The 20853-nt window shown below is 37.0% G+C and overlaps 1 protein-coding gene across 15 annotated transcripts in view; it reads right to left on the bottom strand.

The window, feature by feature from the left end:
• HORMAD2 (HORMA domain containing 2) overlaps window positions 1-20853 on the bottom strand; it is a 122637-nt gene that overhangs the window by 54878 nt on the left and 46906 nt on the right. For all 15 annotated transcript variants that reach the window (XM_054239936.2, XM_054239940.2, XM_078338025.1 and 12 more), the window contains 2 exons: window positions 17860-18017; window positions 17424-17674 (listed from right to left, as the gene is read on the bottom strand). In XM_054239936.2, coding sequence (XP_054095911.1) covers window positions 17424-17674; window positions 17860-18017 — 409 coding nt within the window. The remainder of the gene's footprint in view (window positions 1-17423; window positions 17675-17859; window positions 18018-20853) is intronic.

The raw sequence follows: 20853 nt of genomic DNA, 5'->3' as shown, positions 1-20853 counted from the left end.
GGTAATTTTTCAGCTCTGGGGTTTATTTTGACCTTTTAAAAAACTCCTTCCATTTTTCTCTTCATTATATTTAAGTTTTCCTTTAACTATTTAAGCATATTTATAATAGCTTTTCCCATTTATTTTATTGAGGTATAATTTACATACTGTAAAATTTATTCTTTTTAGTGTACAGTTCTGTGGATTCTGACAAATGTATATACAATAAAACTATAAACCAGTTTCATCAGCCCCAAAACTCCTCCATATCCCTTTGTAGTTAAACCTCACTCTCAGCCCTGGCAACTACTGTTATTTTTCTACCCCTACAGTTTTGCCTTTGCCAGAATATTGTGTAAGAGATCAATTTTCCACATGTCAATGTGAGGAGCTCCACAGACCAGCTCTCCAGCAAAACTGCTAAAAACTATTTTTAAAAATTGAAGTCTCTGGTATACCTAAAGGCATACAGTAAATGAAGAAGCATCTATTCAAGAATATCTTCTAAAATTTGCCAAGAACAACAAAAGTTGGTGGTATTTGTACCAAGACCATTTCCCCCACCCTCCCAGCTCACAATCCATTCCATTACAGATTGGGATAGCCAAGAACACAAGCTTCCCTCTCTCCCAGGCTCCCACTCTGAGGGCTACCTTCATAGGACATGAGTATTTTTCATCTTGCCCCAGCTATTGCTAAATTCTATGTGAATACAGCTGTGAGGTGGGGGCTTTCTTCTTCTACCCAGCCTCACTGATGAGATGGAAGTTCTGCCTAGGGTACGGTACCACCGAGAATGCTAAGGTTTCAATCCCTCTTGCCCTGGTTTGTAAGGCAGTGGGTCTATGCTGAGAAAGAAAAGCTAAGAAGATCTGAGTCTACTGTCCCCCCTCGACTCAGCACTCAGCTCCTAAAGCATCAGTGTCACTAAGAGACAAGCACACTATTGTCCCCATACCTAGCTCCAGAGCCGTGGCTCAGATATTTTTCCAAGGGGAGAAGCAGGGCATAAATAGATAGCTCTTAATCTCTTTCCAAAGACAGAGACTTTACTGCAACAGAACATGAAGAAATTCCAGGATAAGGACAAGCTCAAATACAATGGAGGTTGTATCAAAAGGCAATTAGAAGGAGATTAGTAGATTTATTAGAGATATTTGCTAAACTGTAGGCTGGCTAGATTTCAGGAGAGAATCAGCAAATAGATAACTGAGAGAAGTCCTCCTGTAGTCAGAACAAAACACTGGAACCTCAGTTACTATCCCTATAAAGAAAGTCCAGGCCAGGTGCGATGGCTCACGCCTGTAATCCCAGCACTTTGGGAGGCCGAGGCGGGTGGATCACGAGGTCAAGAAATCGAGACCATCCTGGTCAACATGGTGAAACCCTGTCTCTACTAAAAATACAAAAACTTAGCTGGGCATGGTGGCACGTGCCTGTAATCCCAGCTACTCGGGAGGCTGAGGCAGGAGAATTGCCTGATCCCAGGAGGCGGGGGTTGCGGTGAGCCGAGATCGCGCCATTGCACTCCAGCATGGGTAACAAGAGCGAAAACTCCGTCTCAAAAAACAACAACAACAAAAAAGTCCAAATTTTGTTGGACTAAACTATAGAGTAATTTATGCCTGGGGCACTGATAAAAATAAGGGAGCAATCACCAGCAACTAGTTGTGTTTAGTAACTGGGCAGGGAAAGAAATGGCCAAAGAAAGCCCAGATGAAATCACTGTATTAGGCTATTCTTGTGTTGCAGCCAAGAAATGTCTGAGGCTGGGTAATTTATAAGAAAAGATGTTTAATTGGCTAATGGTTCTGTGGGCTGTACAGAAAGCATAACACTGGCATCAGCTTCTGCTGTGGGTCTCAGGAAGTTTACAATTATGGCAGAAGGTGAAGGGGGAGCAAGTGTCTCACATGGCAAGAGTGGGAGCAAGAGAGAGAGAGCACAGAGGTGCCACACACTTTTAAACAACCAGATCTTGCAAGAACCCACCATTACAAAGACAGCACAAAGCCATGAAGGATCTGCCCCCATGACCCAAACACCACCCACCAGGTCCCACCTCCAGTTACATTTCAACATGAGGATTGGGCAGGATAAATATCCAAGGCATATCAACCACCATTATCTCAGGATGACTGTTGGGCATACCTAAACCTGTACTTCTGAGTAGCAGAAAGATCCACAAATAGATATATCATGGTAAAAATGCTGAAAACCAAAGACAAGGAGAAAATCTTAAAAACAACAAGAGAAAAAATGACTCATTACTAACAAGCGTACCCCAATAAGGCAAACAGCTGACTTCTCAGCAGAAACAATGGAGGCCAGTTAGGCAGTGAGACAACATATTCAAAGTGTTCAAAGTAAAGAAAACTGGCAACCAAGGATTCTTCATTCAGTAAAGCTATCTTTAAAAAATAAAGATAAAAACACTCCCAGAAAAACAAAAACTAAGAGAATTTTGCTAGCAGGTTTATCTTACAGGAAATACTAAAGAAAATTATTCTGGCTGAAAATTATCACAACACACAGGAATTCAAACTGACATGAGAAACAAAGAGCATCAATAAAGGTACTCTTAAAATCCAATTGTAAAAGGCAATATAAATGCACATTTTCTCCTTTCTTACCTTAAATGAACTAAATTTTATATAAGTTGTATAAAATAAAATGCACATGGTATATTGTTTGACCTAAAACTTAAACAAATGTAGCATATTTGCCAATAACAGCACAAAGGAGGTAAGTAGGAGAACAGCTGTTTGGGCAAGGAAATAGGTATAGATATTATAGATAAAGCAGTAATTATAGCAATAATTGTTGAGCTTGTACCATAAATAGATGTAATATGCATAAAAATAATATCAAAAAAGGGAAAAAATAGACTTCATAAGGATAATATTGCCCTGTCCCACTGGAATTAAGCTAGTATAGACCTGAAACTGAGTCTGATAAGTTAGGATATGCAAAATAAACCCTAATGTAACTACTAAAGAAATTTTAAAAAAAGTAAAAAATTATTAAAGAAATTAAAATGCTTCATTCACTCAGTGCAAAGGAAACCAAGTCAAGGAGGAATAGAGGTACGATAAAAAGACATGAAACACAGCCTTGCTGAAATCTCAATTTAAAAAAAAAAAAGGCCAGGCACCGTGGCTCACACCCATAATCCCTGCACTTTGGGAGGCCAAGGCAGGCAGATCACATGAGGTTAGGAGTTTGAGAACAACCTGGCCAACATGGTGAAACCCTGTCTCCTAAAATTATGAAAAAATTAGCCAGACATGGTGGTTTGTGCCTGTAGTCCCAGCTACTTGGGAAGCTGAGGCAAGAGAATTGCTTGAACTGGGGGTGAGGGGCGGAGGTTGGCAGTGAGCCAAGATCGAATCACTGCACTCCAGCCTGGGTGACAGAGCGAGACTTCTCTATTTGTAGAAAAAAAAAAATCAGACCTGCTTGTGAAACAAAGAAAAATAATAATAAAATAAATAAATAAATAAAAATAATTTTTAAAACTATCCACAAAAAGAAAAGCCAATAACAGACAGCTTCACCACTAAACTCTACCAAACATTTAAAACAGAATCAATACCAACTCTTCACAAACTCTTCCAAAAAGTAGATGAGTGAAAACTTTTCAACTTTTTTTTTTTTTTTGACAGAGTCTTACTCTGCTGCCCAGGCTGGAGTGCAATGGTATAATCTCAGCTCACCGCAACCTCCGCTTCCCAGGCTCAAGCAATTCTCGTGCCTTAGCCTCCCGAGTAGCTGGGATTACAGGTGTGTACCACCACACTGGGCTAATTCAATCCACTCATTTTATGAAGTCTGTGTTACCTTGATACCAAAACCAAAGGCAACACAAGAAAACTACAGATCAATATCTCTCACACATTAGACACAAAAATCCTCAACAAAATATTAGTAAAACATCTAGCAATATCAACAAACAGACACACACACAGTGATAACGAGGGATCTATCTCAGGAATGTAAGCTTGGCTTAATCTCTAAAAATCAATTAATGTAAGCTTGGCTTAATATCTGAAAATCAATTAATGTAATAAGAATAAAGAGCAAAAATCACATGATCATTTCAAAAGCTGCAGAAAAAGCATTTGACAAAATCCAATACCCTTCCAAGATTTAAAAAACACTCAGCAGACTAAGAAGGGAACTTCTTCAACATAACAAAGGGCACCTAAAACAAAGACGCATACCTAATGGTGAAAAATTAGATGCTTCTCCTCTAAGATTAGGAAAAAGACAATGATGTCTCTTCACTTCTATTCAGCATTGTAATGGAGGTTCTAGCCAGGGCAATTAGATAAGAAAAGAAAATAAAAGTCATCCAGATCAGAAAGGAAGAAGTGAAACTATATCTATTTGCAGATGACATGCTTTTGTATATAGAAAATCCTCAAGAATCCTCTAAAAAAACTATTAGAACTCTTCCATGAGTTCAGCAACATATCAGTCAGAGTTCTCCAGAGAAACAGAACTAGTAGGACGAATACACACACACACACACACACACACACACACACACACACATATATACTGCTGAGTGTTTTTTTAATTTTTTTGTTTTCTTTTGTTTTTTGTTTTTTTTAATTTTAAGGCTTGTCTCACTTTTCTTCTGTCAAGGATTCCATTCCCGCATGCCTGTTGTCTAATGTCTGAAAACAGTTGCTTCATATATTTTGCCCAGTTTTCTAATTGTTGACAGCAAGAGGGTAACTCCTACATTATTCTTTCATGAGTGAAAGTGGAATCTAGTCATTCTAATATAGGGTTTTTACCTCTCTTCTGAGATTTTATACACTAACCCCTACATGGGTGAATATATGATTTAACAAATTGAGTATGAGTTTTGGAACCAGAGAGACCTAGATTGAAGTATTGATTTTGATGCTCTCTAGTTGGGCAATCTTGGACATGCTACTTAATGTCTTTGAACTTCTGTTTCTTCAGCTATAAAATATCATGCAAAGTTGCTGGGATTAATTAGGGTCACATATATACACAGCCTTTTGTGGGCACTTAATAAGTGGTGGTTATTATTATAAATAAATAGCTATTTGTTTGTTTCACTTCCTCTAATCAATTTTGAATCAGGGATTTGGCCTATTCATCTTTGTGTACACTACCCTCCTATGATGACTCAAGCATAGTAGGCCTCAATATAAATTTATTCACTGAATAAATGCTGATAACCTATTGTTGGTTAGAATATAGTAAAAACCGTTTTTTTTTTTTTGTTTTTTTTTTTTATGACAGAGTCTTGCTCTGTCACCCAGGCTGGAATGCAATGGTGTGATCTCAGCTCACTGCAACCTCCACCTCCTGGGTTCAAGTGATTCCCCTCCCTCAGCCTCCCAAGTAGCTGGGATTAAAAGCACCCACAATAATGTGTGGCTAATTTTTTGTATTTTTGGTAGACAGGGTTTCACCATGTTGGCCAGGCTGGTTTTGAACTCCTGACCTCAGGTGATCCACCTGCCTTGGCCTCCCACAGTGCAGGGATTACAGGCTTGAGCCACCATACCCAGCCCCAGTAGAACATTCTTTTAAACCTTCTTCGAAAGGAGTTTCATGTAGCCTTGTTTAAATGTCAAAATGATACCCTTAGTCATAATGTTTATTTGTTCTAACTTTGGTTATCATAGCAGAAAGAGCCCTCCATTGTGCAGAAAAAAGCACACCTAGGTAATGGCTCATGAAGTATATAGTCATCCCTCTGTATCCATAAGGAACTGGTTCAAGGGCACACATACTCCACACTCACGGGCATGAAATCTCTGGATGCTCAAGTCCCTTATATAAAATGGCACAGTATTGGCATATCATATGTACATCTTCCCATATACATTAAATTAGCTCTAGATTATTTATAATGCCCTATACAACATAAATGCTACATAAATAGTTATACTGTATTGCTTAGAGAATAATGGGGGACAAGAAAAAAAGCCTGTACATGTTCAGTACAAACCCAACCATCCTTTTTTTTTTAAAACCCACAGTTGGCTGAATCCACTAATGCAGAACCCACAGATACAAAGGGCCAATTGTGTTTCTAACTTTACCATTGTTAGAAGGACAATGGTCTTCTAAAGTCTTAACTCTAAACTTTGAGATCCTAATATAAATGCTAAAAGAATTACTTCCCTTATGATGCCTAGATTTTTTTTACAAGCATAATCTCATCTGTGTACCAACAGACAATTTAGCATCAAATAGAAAACTTTAAAACACATACTGGTATTAGAAAAATCAACCAACTGAATATAGTCATAGGAAATTGGGTAACATGATCATTATACTTTTTTCCAATGTGCAGTTGAATAAAATCTCAATAAAGTCACTATGAAAAACATTTGTATGTAAATGAAATCTAATATTTCATTGATTTTGGTGTAATGATAACATTGTAGTATTATGGGCATCTCTTTTTTAACCAAACGGAATATTCTGTCTTACTCTTTTGTAAACAAAATTTAATTATTTAAATGCTAGGACTTATTAATTGTAACATCCAAGGCATTTCTAAGATTAGTCACTATGCCTGACTTTTTTTCTGCTATAATACATATCAATATACTTTTTTAATGTAAGTGAAACATATACAGATAACCAATGTGGCTCTTCCAACTCACAAAAGGAAGGAAGTAATTGTCTGATATGTTATAGAATGATTCATACAAAAAAAGAAATGACTTATAAGACTGATGGGAAAGTCAACCAACTTTCATTTTCTTTGCACAGTTAACAGAGGGTAACAATTACATTCTAGAATGCAAAACAGAAAAATTAATTGAAAAGAATTTTCTATTTGACAAAAGGAAACAATGAAAAGGACTACAGTCTCATGATGAAGAAAGAATGATGTGTGTGGTTTTTTTGTTGGTTTTTTTGAGACGAGTCTCGCTCTGTTACCCAGGCTGGAATGCAGTGGCGCAATCTCGGCTCATTGCAACCTTCCTTCCTTAGGAAGGAACACCTGACCAGGCATGGTGGCTCTTGCCTGTAATCCCTAGGTTCAAGTGATTCTCATACCTCAGACTTCTGAGTAGCTGGGATTACAGGCACGCACCACCGTGTCCAGCTAATTTTTGTGTTTTTTAGTAGAGACAGGGTTTCACAATGTGGGCCAGGCTGGTCTCGAACTCCTGACTTCAAGTGATCTGCCCGCCTCAGCCTCCTAAAGTGCTGGGATTACAGGTATGAGCCACAGTACCCGGCCTGATGTGTGGTTTTTAAGGCTGGATATTTTCTGTAAATAATGTGGCTCTTCCAGTGCTTCCAATAATCAATCTCACTTCCAAGAATCTGAGATATTCTTGCCAACACTAGGTTGTATCAAAGAAGGCATATATGCTTCAGGAGATGTGATGCTATGAAAATTATCAGATTATACCTTAAAAAATATAAAACTTCAGTTCAGAGCTTAGTGGGAGAAAATAGGTTCTTGTTTTAATCTACTATTTGGAATACAAAGCAATTCTAAGGAATTCAGAAAAACATCTAGTCCATACTTAACTGTTACCATTTACCTTGGAAACAATGTACTTTACATTCTAATTTCTTAAGAATAAATCATCTGCACTTTAATTGTGTTGGCACAAAAGAGTAAGAAATGACTGTAATCCCAGCACTTTGGGAGGCCGAGGCGGGTGGATCACGAGGTCAAGAGATCGAGACCATCCTGGTCAACATGGTGAAACCCCGTCTCTACTCAAAATACAAAAAATTAGCTGGGCATGGTGGCGCGTGCCTGTAATCCCAGCTACTCAGGAGGCTGAGGCAGGAGAATTGCCTGAACCCAGGAGGCGGAGGTTGCGGTGAGCCGAGATCGCGCCATTGCACTCCAGCCTGGGTAACAAGAGCGAAACTCCGCCTCAAAAAAAAAAAGAATAAGAAATGAGCTTTATGGAGGGAAAAATACATTAGGTAAACTACATATTGTTATAATTTGGATTCTTTGGTGAAATTTATCGACAAGAAAAAAGCTATCATAAAACATTATTTTGGTCAGGCATGGTGCTCATGCCTGTAATGCCACCACTTTGGGAGGCCAAGGTGGGGCAATCACAAGGTCAGGAGGAGTTCAAGACCAGCCTGGCCAACATAGTGAAACCCTGTTTGTAATTAGAAAACAAAAAAAATTAGCTGGGCATGGTAGCAGGTGCCTGTAGTCCCAGCTACTTTGGAGGCTGAAGCAGGATAATTGCTTGAACCCAGAAGGTTGCAGTGAGCAGAGATTTCGCCACTGCACTCCAGCCTGGGCAACACAGTGAGACTCTGTCTTTAAAACAAAACAAAACATTACTTTTAAATTGAAATAAGATGCAGAAATCCAGGCAAAATGCAAACCATTTTTATTACAGTTAGAAAATAGTGAAATGGAGTGCGTATGTTTGAAATATGCTTAAAAAGCAAACCATTCATTGTAACTAAAAATCAAATGATAAATTATTGAATAAACTTTAAAAATACTTGTGGCTCTTATAAGAAAACAGTATGCTTTGCCTTCAACTGATTCTCAAAAAACATCATTTGTATTAATTATTTATGCTTCAGTGAAATTAATGTGTTACAGATGAAAAAAATACTATTCTGAATCAAGATTTCTAGTTGCAAAAGAAAGGCCTAGAAGAAAAGCTGTAGAGAGTGTCTAGTGACTGTATTTGGAGGTATAAAGACACATAAGTATTTCAGAAAATTAGAAAATTATAGTAGACCCCTGCCTAAAAATATGGTTAAAATATTAATTTTCAAAGAACTATAATGACTTAATAAACTGGAACAATTAGTCTCTAAAACTAAAACAGACCTGCCCAACATTAGCCCTCCATCTTTTTATTGCTGTCTCTGTAAGTATTACTAGAGATTTTTAAGGAGACTGGGTTAACTATCTCTACTGAAAAGAAGTACTTTTCCCTCAGCATTTAAACTTGGCATATATTGAAGTCAGATTCTACAACAAATTACTGAACATATGTTGATTAGCACCATATAGGTTAGTTCTTTGAGGAAGCCTGTCTAAGAGTCTTTAGGGGAAGTTGTCTTCAGTGTGCATGTCTACTGCTATCTGTCCAGTCGACTATGACAGGGAGAAAACAAACTAACTTTCCAGATTTATGTGAGGTACCTTTGTGTTTGTGTAGCCTTTCTAGCTACACCTTAGGCCCAAAACACTCCTTTTAGGAAGGAAGACCTGACCAGGCATGGGGGCTCTTGGCTATAATCCTAGTTCTTAGTAACGTGGAGGTAGGAGAGGGTAGGTTGCTTGAGCTCAGGAGTTGGAGACCAGCCTGGGCAACATGGTGAAACCCTGTCTCTTTAAAACACATAAAAATTAGCCAGACATGGTGGCACACACCTCGGGAGGTTGAGGTGGGAGAATGGCTTGATCCCAGGAGTCAGAGATTACATAGAGCCAAGATCGCACCCCTGCACTCCAGCCTGGGTGACAGAGTGAGACCCTGACTCCAAAAAAAGAAAAGAAAAGAATAAAGACCTGTCCTGAAAGTGTTGGGGGGGGGCAGATTAATTGATAAGGACAGATTTAGGCATTTAGGACAGGGTTTTTCAAGCAGTTTTACAGAACCCTGTACTGTCCTGAGATTCCCTGGATAATTTCATGTTCTATTTTTCAAGTGGAGTTAGGTTTTTAGAGTTCTTATAATTTAAGAATTCTTAAGTTTCAAGCATGTGTGCTTTTATCAATTCTGAACCCATTGCCAAATTATAATCTCGCTTTCACATTATTCCTTGGATCTTAAGAATCACACCAGAAAGTGAATAGCACAATTATTGAATAACTTCGACTATTAGTAGAAACCCTGTTATATTTGCCTTTCTGTGACTTAAATAAGAAATAACCTGAAAAAGAAATTTGTATTAAAATCTTTTTATATTTAACAGTCTCACAGCAAGATGATTGTGTTAAATTCCTTCTTTACTATAGATCATTGGTAGAAAAGCAATTTAAGTTGTTTGATCAAGACTTTATAAACTTTCTATTTTAATTTTAAATAAAATTTAAATTATAAATTATTCTTAAAGTTTTAAAAAATCTTTGCGTTAGAGGTTCCCAAGAGTAAAGAAATTTCAGCAAAGCCATGTAGGATACAGGAAAGGTGTGGAACATTGAGACAGAATTTCTGCTGCTACCATACTGGACTTTCCAACTTGCCTAGAATGTCCTCTGCCTTGATCCCTGCCAATCAAAATATGATTTATCCACAAAATTACCAAATCAAGCTAGGCATGGAGGCACATGCCTATAATCTCAGCTACTTGGAAGGCTGAGGTGGAAGGATTTCTTGAGCCCGGGAGTTCAAGACCAGCCTGGGCAACATAGTGAGACTGCATCTCAAAAAAAAAAAAGATCACCAACTTAATGAAACTTTCCCACACAGTGCCAATTTATCCTTTTTCCTGTAACCCTAGTACTCTGGAGTTCAACTGCCTGGGTTTGAATTCTGTCTCTGTTACGTATTCACTATGTATGGAGTCTTGGGCTAATTTCTCTGGCTCAGTTTCCTCATTTGTAAAATGAAGGTAACAACAGTATCTACTTTATAAAATAGCTAGGAAGATTGAAAGTGATAATATATGTAAAACTCTGAGAACAGTGCTCAAAATTGTTAATATTATTTCTATCATTCATACACTCTCTAGTATTATCTTTTTATTACATGATGTAGGTGTTATCTCTTCAGCCACAATTCTAAAGGGCACAGGCTATGTCTTATACGTCTTTGTTTTCCTCACAGTGCTTAGCAGGGCATTATTCTCTTAAAAGGAATTCAAAAAATATCCCAGAGAATCCTAGCATGAAAGATATCTCAGAGATCAATCTGAGCAAAACAAATGTTTGCCTAGGACATTCTAGGCAAGTTGGAAAGTCCAGTATGGTAGCAGCAGAAATTCTGTCTCTATGACTTAGAATTACAATACTGAATGTTCCACACCTTTCCTGTATCCTACATGGCTTTGCTGAAATTCAACCTTCCCCCTAAATCATGATTTTATTTTTGCAACACCCTAGAGATAATCATCTACTCTATCTTGAACACATGTGTATATCTGCACTTGAGCACAGCTTGTGACACTGGAGCTCACACCTTCACAAGGCAACCAGGTTTAAGTAGTTATCATTGTTAGAAAATCAACCCTGAGGAGGTGGAGAACCTGGCAGCTTCTAGAAATAATTTGGTACTACTCATTTGAGAGCCATACAAATGTTTAAGCTCTGTAAATTTCACTCCTGATACTATATTCATAGAAAAAATTTTAAAATGCTTTCACATGTACAAAGGTATTTATTACAACACTTTATAATAGCAAAATCAGGAATAGCCTAAATGTTTCAAAGTAGGGAAATGGTAGTATGCCTAAAAAAAACAAGAAATCATTAAAATTAAAAATATAAAGATTAGGGTGGATCATATTTACAAAATCAATAATGTTAAGTATAAAAATAAATTTAAAATAAAAAGAAAGAAAAAAATTCACATATACCATGATTAAAACCATATACAAATACATAAATCAATGAAAAAATACTGGAGAGGATGGGACATATAAAAATAAAAACACTATGGATAAGATGGTGGGACACCAGAAGATTTTCATTGCTTTTTAAATGAATGTTATAATAATATTGCTTTAAATTTTTTAAAGAGAAAATTTTTCCTTCTATTGAGCCAAAATCAATGTAAGTTTCATCTACTGGTTCTTGTTCTGCCCTTTGCAATTACACTAAATAAATCAACTTAAAATATTTGAAATATTTGAGTGCCTCATTCTCTGACATTCTGGAAGACAGACTGGAGAGACAATGATGACATCAAGGAGACCCAGTTAGAAGACTCAGCTATCATTCACCAAGAAAGCAATGATGACAGCCTGAATCAGCACAGTGGTAACAGTGCCAGATTTGATAAATACATCAGAGGCAAAGCACATGGAAATGGTGTACCAAAAGAATGTAGGAAGTGAGGAGAAAATAGGAGTTGAACCTGTGCCTGCTCAGATTGGTTAAAAAAGTGATGGTGCAATACTAGATAAGGAACCTAGGATGAGGAAGTGCATGTTTGGTCAGGAGTTAAAATTCCATTTGAAGATGTTGAATTTAAGGTACCTGTAGGATATGCATGTCTATACATTTATGGAAAGTTCAATTTGGAGTCAGAAAGACAAACCAACCCAGAGAAATAGAAAAAGACAAAGATGGGCCGGGCATGGTGGCTCACGCCTATAATCCCAGCACTTTAGGAGGCCGAGGCCAAGGCCAGCAAATGGCTTGAGCTCAGGAGTTTGAGACCAGCCTGGGCAACATGGTGAAATCCTGTCTCTACGAAAAGTACAAAAATTAGCCAGATGTGGTGGCACCCATTTATAGTTACAGCTACTTGGGAGGCTGAGGTGGGAGGATTACTTGTAAATGAAACGGAAAACCAAAAAAAAAAAAAAAAAAAGCAATAGAAGTGATCAGCACAACCAAAAGATGACTTTTTGAAAAGACTAATAAAAAATGTTAATTTTTGGCAAACATAAGAAAAATATATGACACACAAATGAACAGCACCAGATATGAAAAAGGTAAATAACTACAGAAATGGAAGATGTTTTTAAAATTATGAGACTTCCACTAATAACTTCATACCAAAATATATGAATACCTGAAGGTAGAGGAGAGAAAGACCAGGTATTCATATTTTTTGGTATGAAGTTATTCATGGAGGTTTTTATAATTTTAAAAATCTGTCTTCCATTTCTGTAATTATTTCCCTTTTTTAGAGAAAAACATAAAGTACATCTCTATGAATTTTGAAGTAGATAAAAATGTCTCAAGCAGTACCAAAGGCTTCTGAATACAGCTGAAAAGATTGATAAATTAGAATATATTAAAATTAAGAACTGTTCACAAAACACTTAAGAAGATTATGAGTTCATAAAGTTGAAGAAGATATTCACAATACATGTATCCAACAAAGTACTTATATGCAGAATATATTTGCAGAGCTCCTGCAAATCAGTAAGAATGAAAGACAATCCAAGACGAAAAAAAAAGGCAAGGGAGGGGCAAACAGTTTGAACAGATATTTCACAAAAGAAGATATTCAGCTTGGCCAATAAACATATAAAAAGGTGCTCCTCTTCATTAGTCATCAGGGAAATGCAAATTAAAACCACAATGACATACCACTGCACACCTACCAAAACAGCTAAAATTTTAAAAATGGAAAATGCCAAGGATTAGTGAGAAAGTAAAGCAACCACAACTCATACATTGCGATAGGAGTGTAAATTGGCACAACTACTTTGGAAACTATTTTGCTCTATCTATTAAAACTAAACATACACATACCCTTTGACCTGGCAATTCTACTCCTAGTAGTTCTATTCCCACTGAAATGTGTAGTTATTTCACTAAAAAGCATGTTCCAGAATATTCAAAGTATTTTTATCCATCGTAGACAAAAATTAGAAATTACCCGAATGTACACTAACAATAGAATGAATAAATTGTTAGCATGGTCTACAACAACATGTAAAAATACTCTATGATTCAATGTCTATACAATAAATAGGAGAAACTATCTATGCAAATAGAAGTCAGGATAGCAATAGTCTTGTTGAGTAGAATAGTGACTATAAAGTAAAACTGGGGGTTTCTCAGGGTCCAGTGGCAATTCTGTTTCTTGATGTGAGCGCTTCTTTCACATGTTTATTCAGTAGGGCTGAGACAAAGACAAAGCAAACAAGATGTCCAGGGGGCAAAATTTAAGAAGGCCTTCACTCTTGGCACCCGAGATCTTCCTTTAAATATGCTCTGTAGGCACCTTGCTTGTTTCACCCTCATCTCAGCTCTAGTATTCAGCTTTTGAATATATATTTTACTGTATGTTTATTATACTTGAATTTAAAAATGTTAAGGAGGTCTGGTCTACTTCATTCCATAAACAAAAATAAACTTTAAGTGGATTAAAAACCTAAATGTAAAAAGAAAAACTTTAAAACTTTTAGAATAAAATATGAGAATATTATTAATGATTTCAGATAGAGAATTCCTTAAGGCTCTCCAAATGCACATATTAAAGGAAAAGATTAGACTATATTAAAATTTAAAACTTATGTTTATCAAAAGACCTCTTAAAGAAAGTAAAAAGATGAGCCACAAACATGAAAAAAAATATTGCAACATAAATGAGTGAAAAAGAATTATTACTAAGAACATATTTTTTAAACCACTGAGGAAAAGATAAATAACCCAAAAGACAAATGCATGAAAGACATGAACAGCTATTTAATATGAGAAAAATAGGATGGCCAAAGAAAAGATGCACAAACATATAAATAATCAGGGAAATTCAAATTAACATCATGGGGTATTACCATTTCATATTTAGCAGATTAGCAGAAAACATAAACTCTGACAATAAGTGTTGGCAAGAATGTAGGGCTCACTCTTCCACTGTTGGTAGTGGGTAAGTTGGTGAGATCGCTTTGGAAAACAGTTTTGCATTACCTAATAAAGTTGAAAATACACAAGCCTAGAACTATTTCATATATTCCCAAGAGACCTCTTTGACAGGTGTATGGGAGGTGTGCACATGAATGTTTACAACAATGAAAAAGAATGTCTATCGAGTGTCTATCAAGAGTGGTACACTCTACAGCAGTGAAAATGAAAGAACAACCACCACACACATGGCTAAATCTCAATTTTGAGGTTCAAGCAAAAGAAGAAAATCATAGAATACCCAGAATATGATTACTTTGATATAAAAATTCAAAATGAGTAGATGTACTCATCCATGGCAAAACTATAAAGAAGAGCAAGGGAAAGGTTATCATGAAGATCAGGAGAGTGGTTACCTTGGGGGTGTGCAATGAGGAAGGGGTACATGGTGGTTTCTAAGGTAGTAGCAATGTTCTACATCTTGACCTAAATGGAGGATATATGGAGGTTCTCATTATTCTTTAAACTGTACATATTATTTTTATGTACTCTACTATATGCATAGTATATCTCAAAATGAAATTTTTAAAGAAATAAAGGTTCTACATATGTATACACATGTATGAATTTGTGTGTGTATGTGTTCATGTATTCCATGAAGAAAAAAAAGGAATCCTTAGTGGTAAAGTGACAGTGACCACTTCACTAGACTTACTAAATTCTCCCATATGTTTGGCTGGCTGAGAGAGGAACTTCAATCAACTGAGTTTACCACAAAGTCCAGATCCTTGTACATATAATTTCAACTCAAAGTATGCTTGGAAAGGATTATCGCATTCCTTATTTAATCTATCAGTTGAACTATGCATTCTTTGGCTGTCCTGCTTTCATTTGGTAAAAAAGAAAGAAATTCTTAATTAAAAGATAAAAATCTAACCAGGTTTGGAGTAATCCCAGCACTTTGAGAGGCCAAGGCAGGAGGATCACTCAAGCCCAGGAGTTCAAGATCAGCCTGGGCAACAGAGGGAGACCCTATCTCTACAAAAAAATAAAAAATTAGCTCAGTGTGGTGGCATACAACTGTGGTCACAGCTACTCTGGAGGCTGAGGTGAAAGGATCACTTGGGCTTAGAAGGTCAAGGCTACAGTAAGCTGTGATTGACTACTACACCCCAGGACGTTAACCTACACAACAGAGCAAGAGTCTGTCTCAAAAAAATAAAATACAAATAAAAACCTAGCTGAGGTCCAGCGTGGTGGCTCATACCTATAATCCCAGTACTTTGGGAGGCCAAAGTGGAAGGATTGCTTGAGCCCAGGAGTTTGAAACCAGCCCTGGCAACATAGTGAGTGAGACCCTTGTCTCTACAAAAAATTTAATAATAAAACATTAGCTGGATGTGGTGGCATGTGCCTATAGTCCCAGCTACTCGAGAGGCTGAGGTAGGAGGACTGCTTGATAAGTTGAGGCACCAGTGAGCCATGGTTGTGCCACTCTACTTCAGCCTGGGCAACAGAACAAGACCCTGTCTCAAAAACAACAACAACAAAAAATTGCTAAAACATTCTTTTCTTAGCCTTCATTTTTTACCCTTTCTATGTTAGCTATATCGTCCTTGAGTAAAATTGGAAGAGGAAAATTGCACCAAAATCCAAAGACATTTTTATGTCTAACATCGAGAAAGCACTAAAAATGAAAAGCAAACTGTTGCTTGTTTGGTTATTTATGTATATTAATTGAATTAAAACTAGAACAACTAGAACCTCTTTTCAATGTATTAAACATAATACAGAGTTAAAGAACTAGAAGAAACCTTCAGAAGTTACCTAGTACAGTCATCTATCTTGAGTAAAACTCGAATTATCTTAAGCAAACAAGTTATCATTCTAATCTTAAAATACCTCCTGAAAAGATCTTATAGCATCCCTTCCTACTGAAATTTTTTCCGTCTAACTCAGAACTCTTTGAGCACAATGTTGGCATACAGATAACATTATTATCTAGACAACAGCCAGTTAAGGGTGTGGAGTTACATAGGGCATAATGTGACCCTAGAAAGAATCTAACTCTAAGTCTTTATTGGTGGAAAAGGGAGGATAAAGAGCTCAGAGACCTGACAGTTTGGCTCCACTGGCTCCAACCCCACCAACCACCTGACTATCTCCAGTGATTTAGCCCCAAAGCTTGTCTCCCTCTACATAACCAGAAGTTGATTATTATTTGTTTTCACTCTGACTTGGGTTTATCCATAAAATTTATCTTCCCCAACTTCTCCCATCCAATTATCCCAATATTAAGAACTGATTTATACTTCCAATGAGTATGAATAAATACCAAGAATATTTTTCAATCCTAAAAATGTCATTTATAAATGTAGAAAACCTCAAATTTTCTAAATTTATATCTTTAATAAAATATATTAGAAAATCTTTTTTCTTCTAGTTATAATTTCTTCTAACAAAGTATATTTCCTTTTAGAAGATTAAACTGTTTTAAATTAAAAACTATTTGACGTTAGAGGCTAGTCTTGTTTCTTTTCTTTTCTGGGGTGGGGAGGGGATGGAGCCTTGCTCTGTTGCCAGGCTGTAGTGCAGTGGCACGATCTCGGCTCACTGCAACCTCTGCCTCCTGTGGTTCAAGTGATTCCCCTGCCTCAGCCTCCCAAGTAGCTGGGACTACAAGTGCGTCCCACCATGCCCAGTTAATTTTTTTTTTTTTTTGTATTTTAGTAGAGAGGGGGTTTCACCATGTTGGCCACGATGGTCTTGATCTCCTGACCTTGTGATCCACCTGCCTCAGCCTCCCAAAGTGCTGAAATTACAGGGGTGAGCCACTGTGCCCAGCCTTGTTTCAGTTTTTATAGCTGGCACACTCCATGTGTAGACATGCCCTGGATAGAAACTGAAAAATATCAATTGTGTTTAACTGACACAGTAGAAAATCACTAAAGCTTTGCCTTACATGGTCATTGCATTCTTCTTCCTCATCACAGTCTAGACCCTGATGGGCGATCTCAGTAGTGCTGTTCTCCTGAAACAGATTGTTCTCCAAATCTGTCACTTTGGTAGCCTCTGTTATGACTTTTACTTTCATGCTATGAAAGCCAGTGGAGACGAATCCCACTTGCAGGTTGATAGGCTCCCTGTCAAACAGCAGAAACTGTGAATCCACCCCTTCTTTAAAACCAGGGGGCTGGTAATCATGTGGGGTCACTGCAAAATGAAAAGGGCAAAAAGCCATGAAAACTGAGTTTCAACAGAACAAGTTAGATTAATCTTTTATGTGTAGCAACAGACATCTCTTTCAGATGCTTGCAAAATCCTTCTACTTATACAAAATATTAGTTCAGCAATTACTTCAGCAATAAGAAGGAATTAGCCTAAAGTTTTCTACCTACCTGCATTATAGTAATGCAGTTTCATAGTAAGTACAGCATTATTAGGAAGTGGTTCAAGGTCCTGCATCAGTATATACAATTTACGAATCAGTAGAACACTGGCTTTCTTAATATCTTCATTATTTGTTCCACTTTCAAAACTTGTACTGCTGCTACAACTAAATAAAAAAAAAGTATACTTTTCAATCATATACAATATTGACAATCTATGCCAAAAGGAAGAAAACTTTTGACTATGTGATTGAATATAAATTAAACATTAGGACATTTTGAGACTTTTTTAGAATGTAAATTAGGGGAGGGATGGTACTTTTTGCAATGTATACACAAAGAATTTCTTTTTTTTTTGAGATAGAGTTTCGCTCTTGTTACCCAGGCTGGAGTGCAATGGCGTGATCTCGGCTCACTGCAACCTCCGCCTCCTGGGTTCAAGCAATTCTCCTGCCTCAGCCTCCCGAGTAGCTGGGATTACAGGCACACGCCACCATGCCCAGCTAATTTTTTGTATTTTTAGTAGAGACGGGGTTTCACCATGTTGACCAGGATGGTCTTGATCTCTTGACCTTGTGATCCACCCGCCTTGGCCTCCCAAAGTGCTGGGATTACAGGCATGAGCCACCACGCCCGGCCAAAGAATTTCTTAAGTAGCAAATTCCCTAAAAATATTTAAAATGATCTTTTAAAAAATTGATTAGCAAAAAATCATATACCACAATAGTAAGAACAATGAATTTGGAATTAGGTGACCTGGCATCTAATATCAGCTCTGCTGCTAACTAGCTGAATGACCTTGGTCAAGTCATTTAGACACACTCTAGGTCAGTTAGCTCATTTGTGAGATAAGGGTAAAGACATTTCTATAACTCTCGAGCATAAAATCCATCACCAGCTCTGGGCCTTTCTACCAACTGATTATCTATCAAAAGTATCCCTTCCTCACTCTTGTATTGATTACTATAGTGGCTATTTTTCCTGCTTTCCTTCTTGTCCACACTGCAAAATATTCTCCATATCACTGCTGAAATAATATTACTAATAGGAAAATCTGCTCATGTTACTTCTTACTTAAAATTTTTCTATTATATCCATCACCTTTCAATCAAACTCAGTGTGGTATACAATTCCTTTTACAACCCATCACATTGTCACCTCCATCTTCATCTGCAGCTACTACCCAGTTTCCTCTCACTCGCAATATTTGCATATGCTGTTCACTTTGCTTGTACTGTGCTTTTCCACTTCTCTTTCTGATTGTCCTAAATTAATCCTTTAATACCTAGCTTATGTGCCACCTCTTCAAGGAAGTCTTCTCTGACAATACCCTCAACTTATCCTCAGGATAACTGTTTGTCTTCTAGACTTTGAATGGCTATATCTTTCATCTCCACCGTACAGAGTTTGGTGCCCAGCTATTCAATCAACATTTGTTGAATTAATGAATAAATGAAAAATTTGGACTAAATTACCTTCCAATTCTAAACTTTGTTTATTTATCTCCTAAGTTTTCTTCCCCAGTTAGTCTCTCATTTGAGTAGTTTCCAGGAAGGACCATGACTACAATATATTTATACAGTGCCATTAACAAAGTTAGCTCATATGAAAAATAAACATAAGTAATTAAACTGCTGGATTTTTCCCTAACTGATCTTTGGAGGCAGTGTGAATTCATGAAGCAAACATTTATTAAGTGAATACATTAGCTCCTTTTCCAATTTTGAACAACTTAAAATTTTACCAACCAAGATCTAACCAATTCAAATGTAGATAACCAGAGTGAAGGGCTATAGGCATGTAGCTCATGGGATCCTACAGGATACATCAGTAAAATCATATTCAGAACTCCCATTTAAACAAATGCCTATTTTTCTTCTCTAGGAAATCAGTAATATGCATTACTTTCTCTCCTCCTCATTATGTGAAAGATATGGCCATTTTTATTTTACTGTTTACCTCCTGGCATATGTGCCTTCAGAACAAAAGAGTTTAATCTGGACATCAGTATATATTTGAGTTTTGGAGAATAAAAGGTAACTTTTTATGTGAGAAAGTATGTATGAAAAGTGCTGCTGTCTAAGCTGTAAAGTATTATACAATGTTAGCTAATAAAAGGTAATATTTTAATTCTCATTTTTGGAACTGATTTTCTCTTCACATCCTAGTGCTGTCTGTAGGTTTTACAAATGGAAGGATAATTAAGGGAGTGAATCTTGGAGAAAAGCTCTCAAGCTCATGGTAAATGATGAGCCAGAGCTAATAGTAGGGAAAATTGAAAATTAGGCCATGTCTCTCATCATTCCTTTCAGGGACACCCATCCCCTTTACTCAAATTCCTCTATTATCCAGAGCTTTTCACCATCATCTGTACCTTCCATTACTATGCCATCTCATCAGCAATACTTAGCTCTTCATCTCTCCTGGCAGGGCTGAATCCAAAAGCTACTGGGAGAAAAATAAATGTTGCTCTTCAATGAAACATCTCCATCTGCACTGGGGACCTTCTGAAGCAAATGTCCTTGTGTTTCCTATTTAACCCATTAATATACCTAAAACTTGGAGTTTTCAATGTAATAGGAAACTACAGTGCTTTCTAATCTTTTCATGCAAGGACAGATAGAAAATGATATTTATATGACATACTAGGTTGTGCGTATAGGCAAGTAGTCCAGAGGTGTTAGCTACTCCAGGCACTGTTTGGCTATATTGAGCATGGAGAGGATCAGTATCTTGGCATAGCAGTTGAGAAACTTTGGATTAATGGGTAGACAGAGCCTTATGGAGTATTTCAATCAACAGCATATAGGCAGCTTATTAATATAATTTCTACCATTGTGCTGCCTGCCATTTTCTCTATTCCCACCAGCTTAATCCACAGATTTCAGGAATGTAAACAATTGTTGCAGCCCCTTTTTATAATAGTGGTTTTCTGTAGGGTTCGTGGGGAAATTTGAAAAGAAGTATAAGGTCTTTGTCCTCAAAAAGCCTACGTTTACCTCA

The sequence above is a fragment of the Callithrix jacchus genome, chromosome 1, assembly GCF_049354715.1.
Source record: "Callithrix jacchus isolate 240 chromosome 1, calJac240_pri, whole genome shotgun sequence".
NCBI classification, from domain to species: Eukaryota; Metazoa; Chordata; class Mammalia; order Primates; family Cebidae; genus Callithrix; species Callithrix jacchus.
Note: the sequence above shows the minus strand (reverse complement) of the source record. Positions and strands in the feature narration are given on the sequence as shown.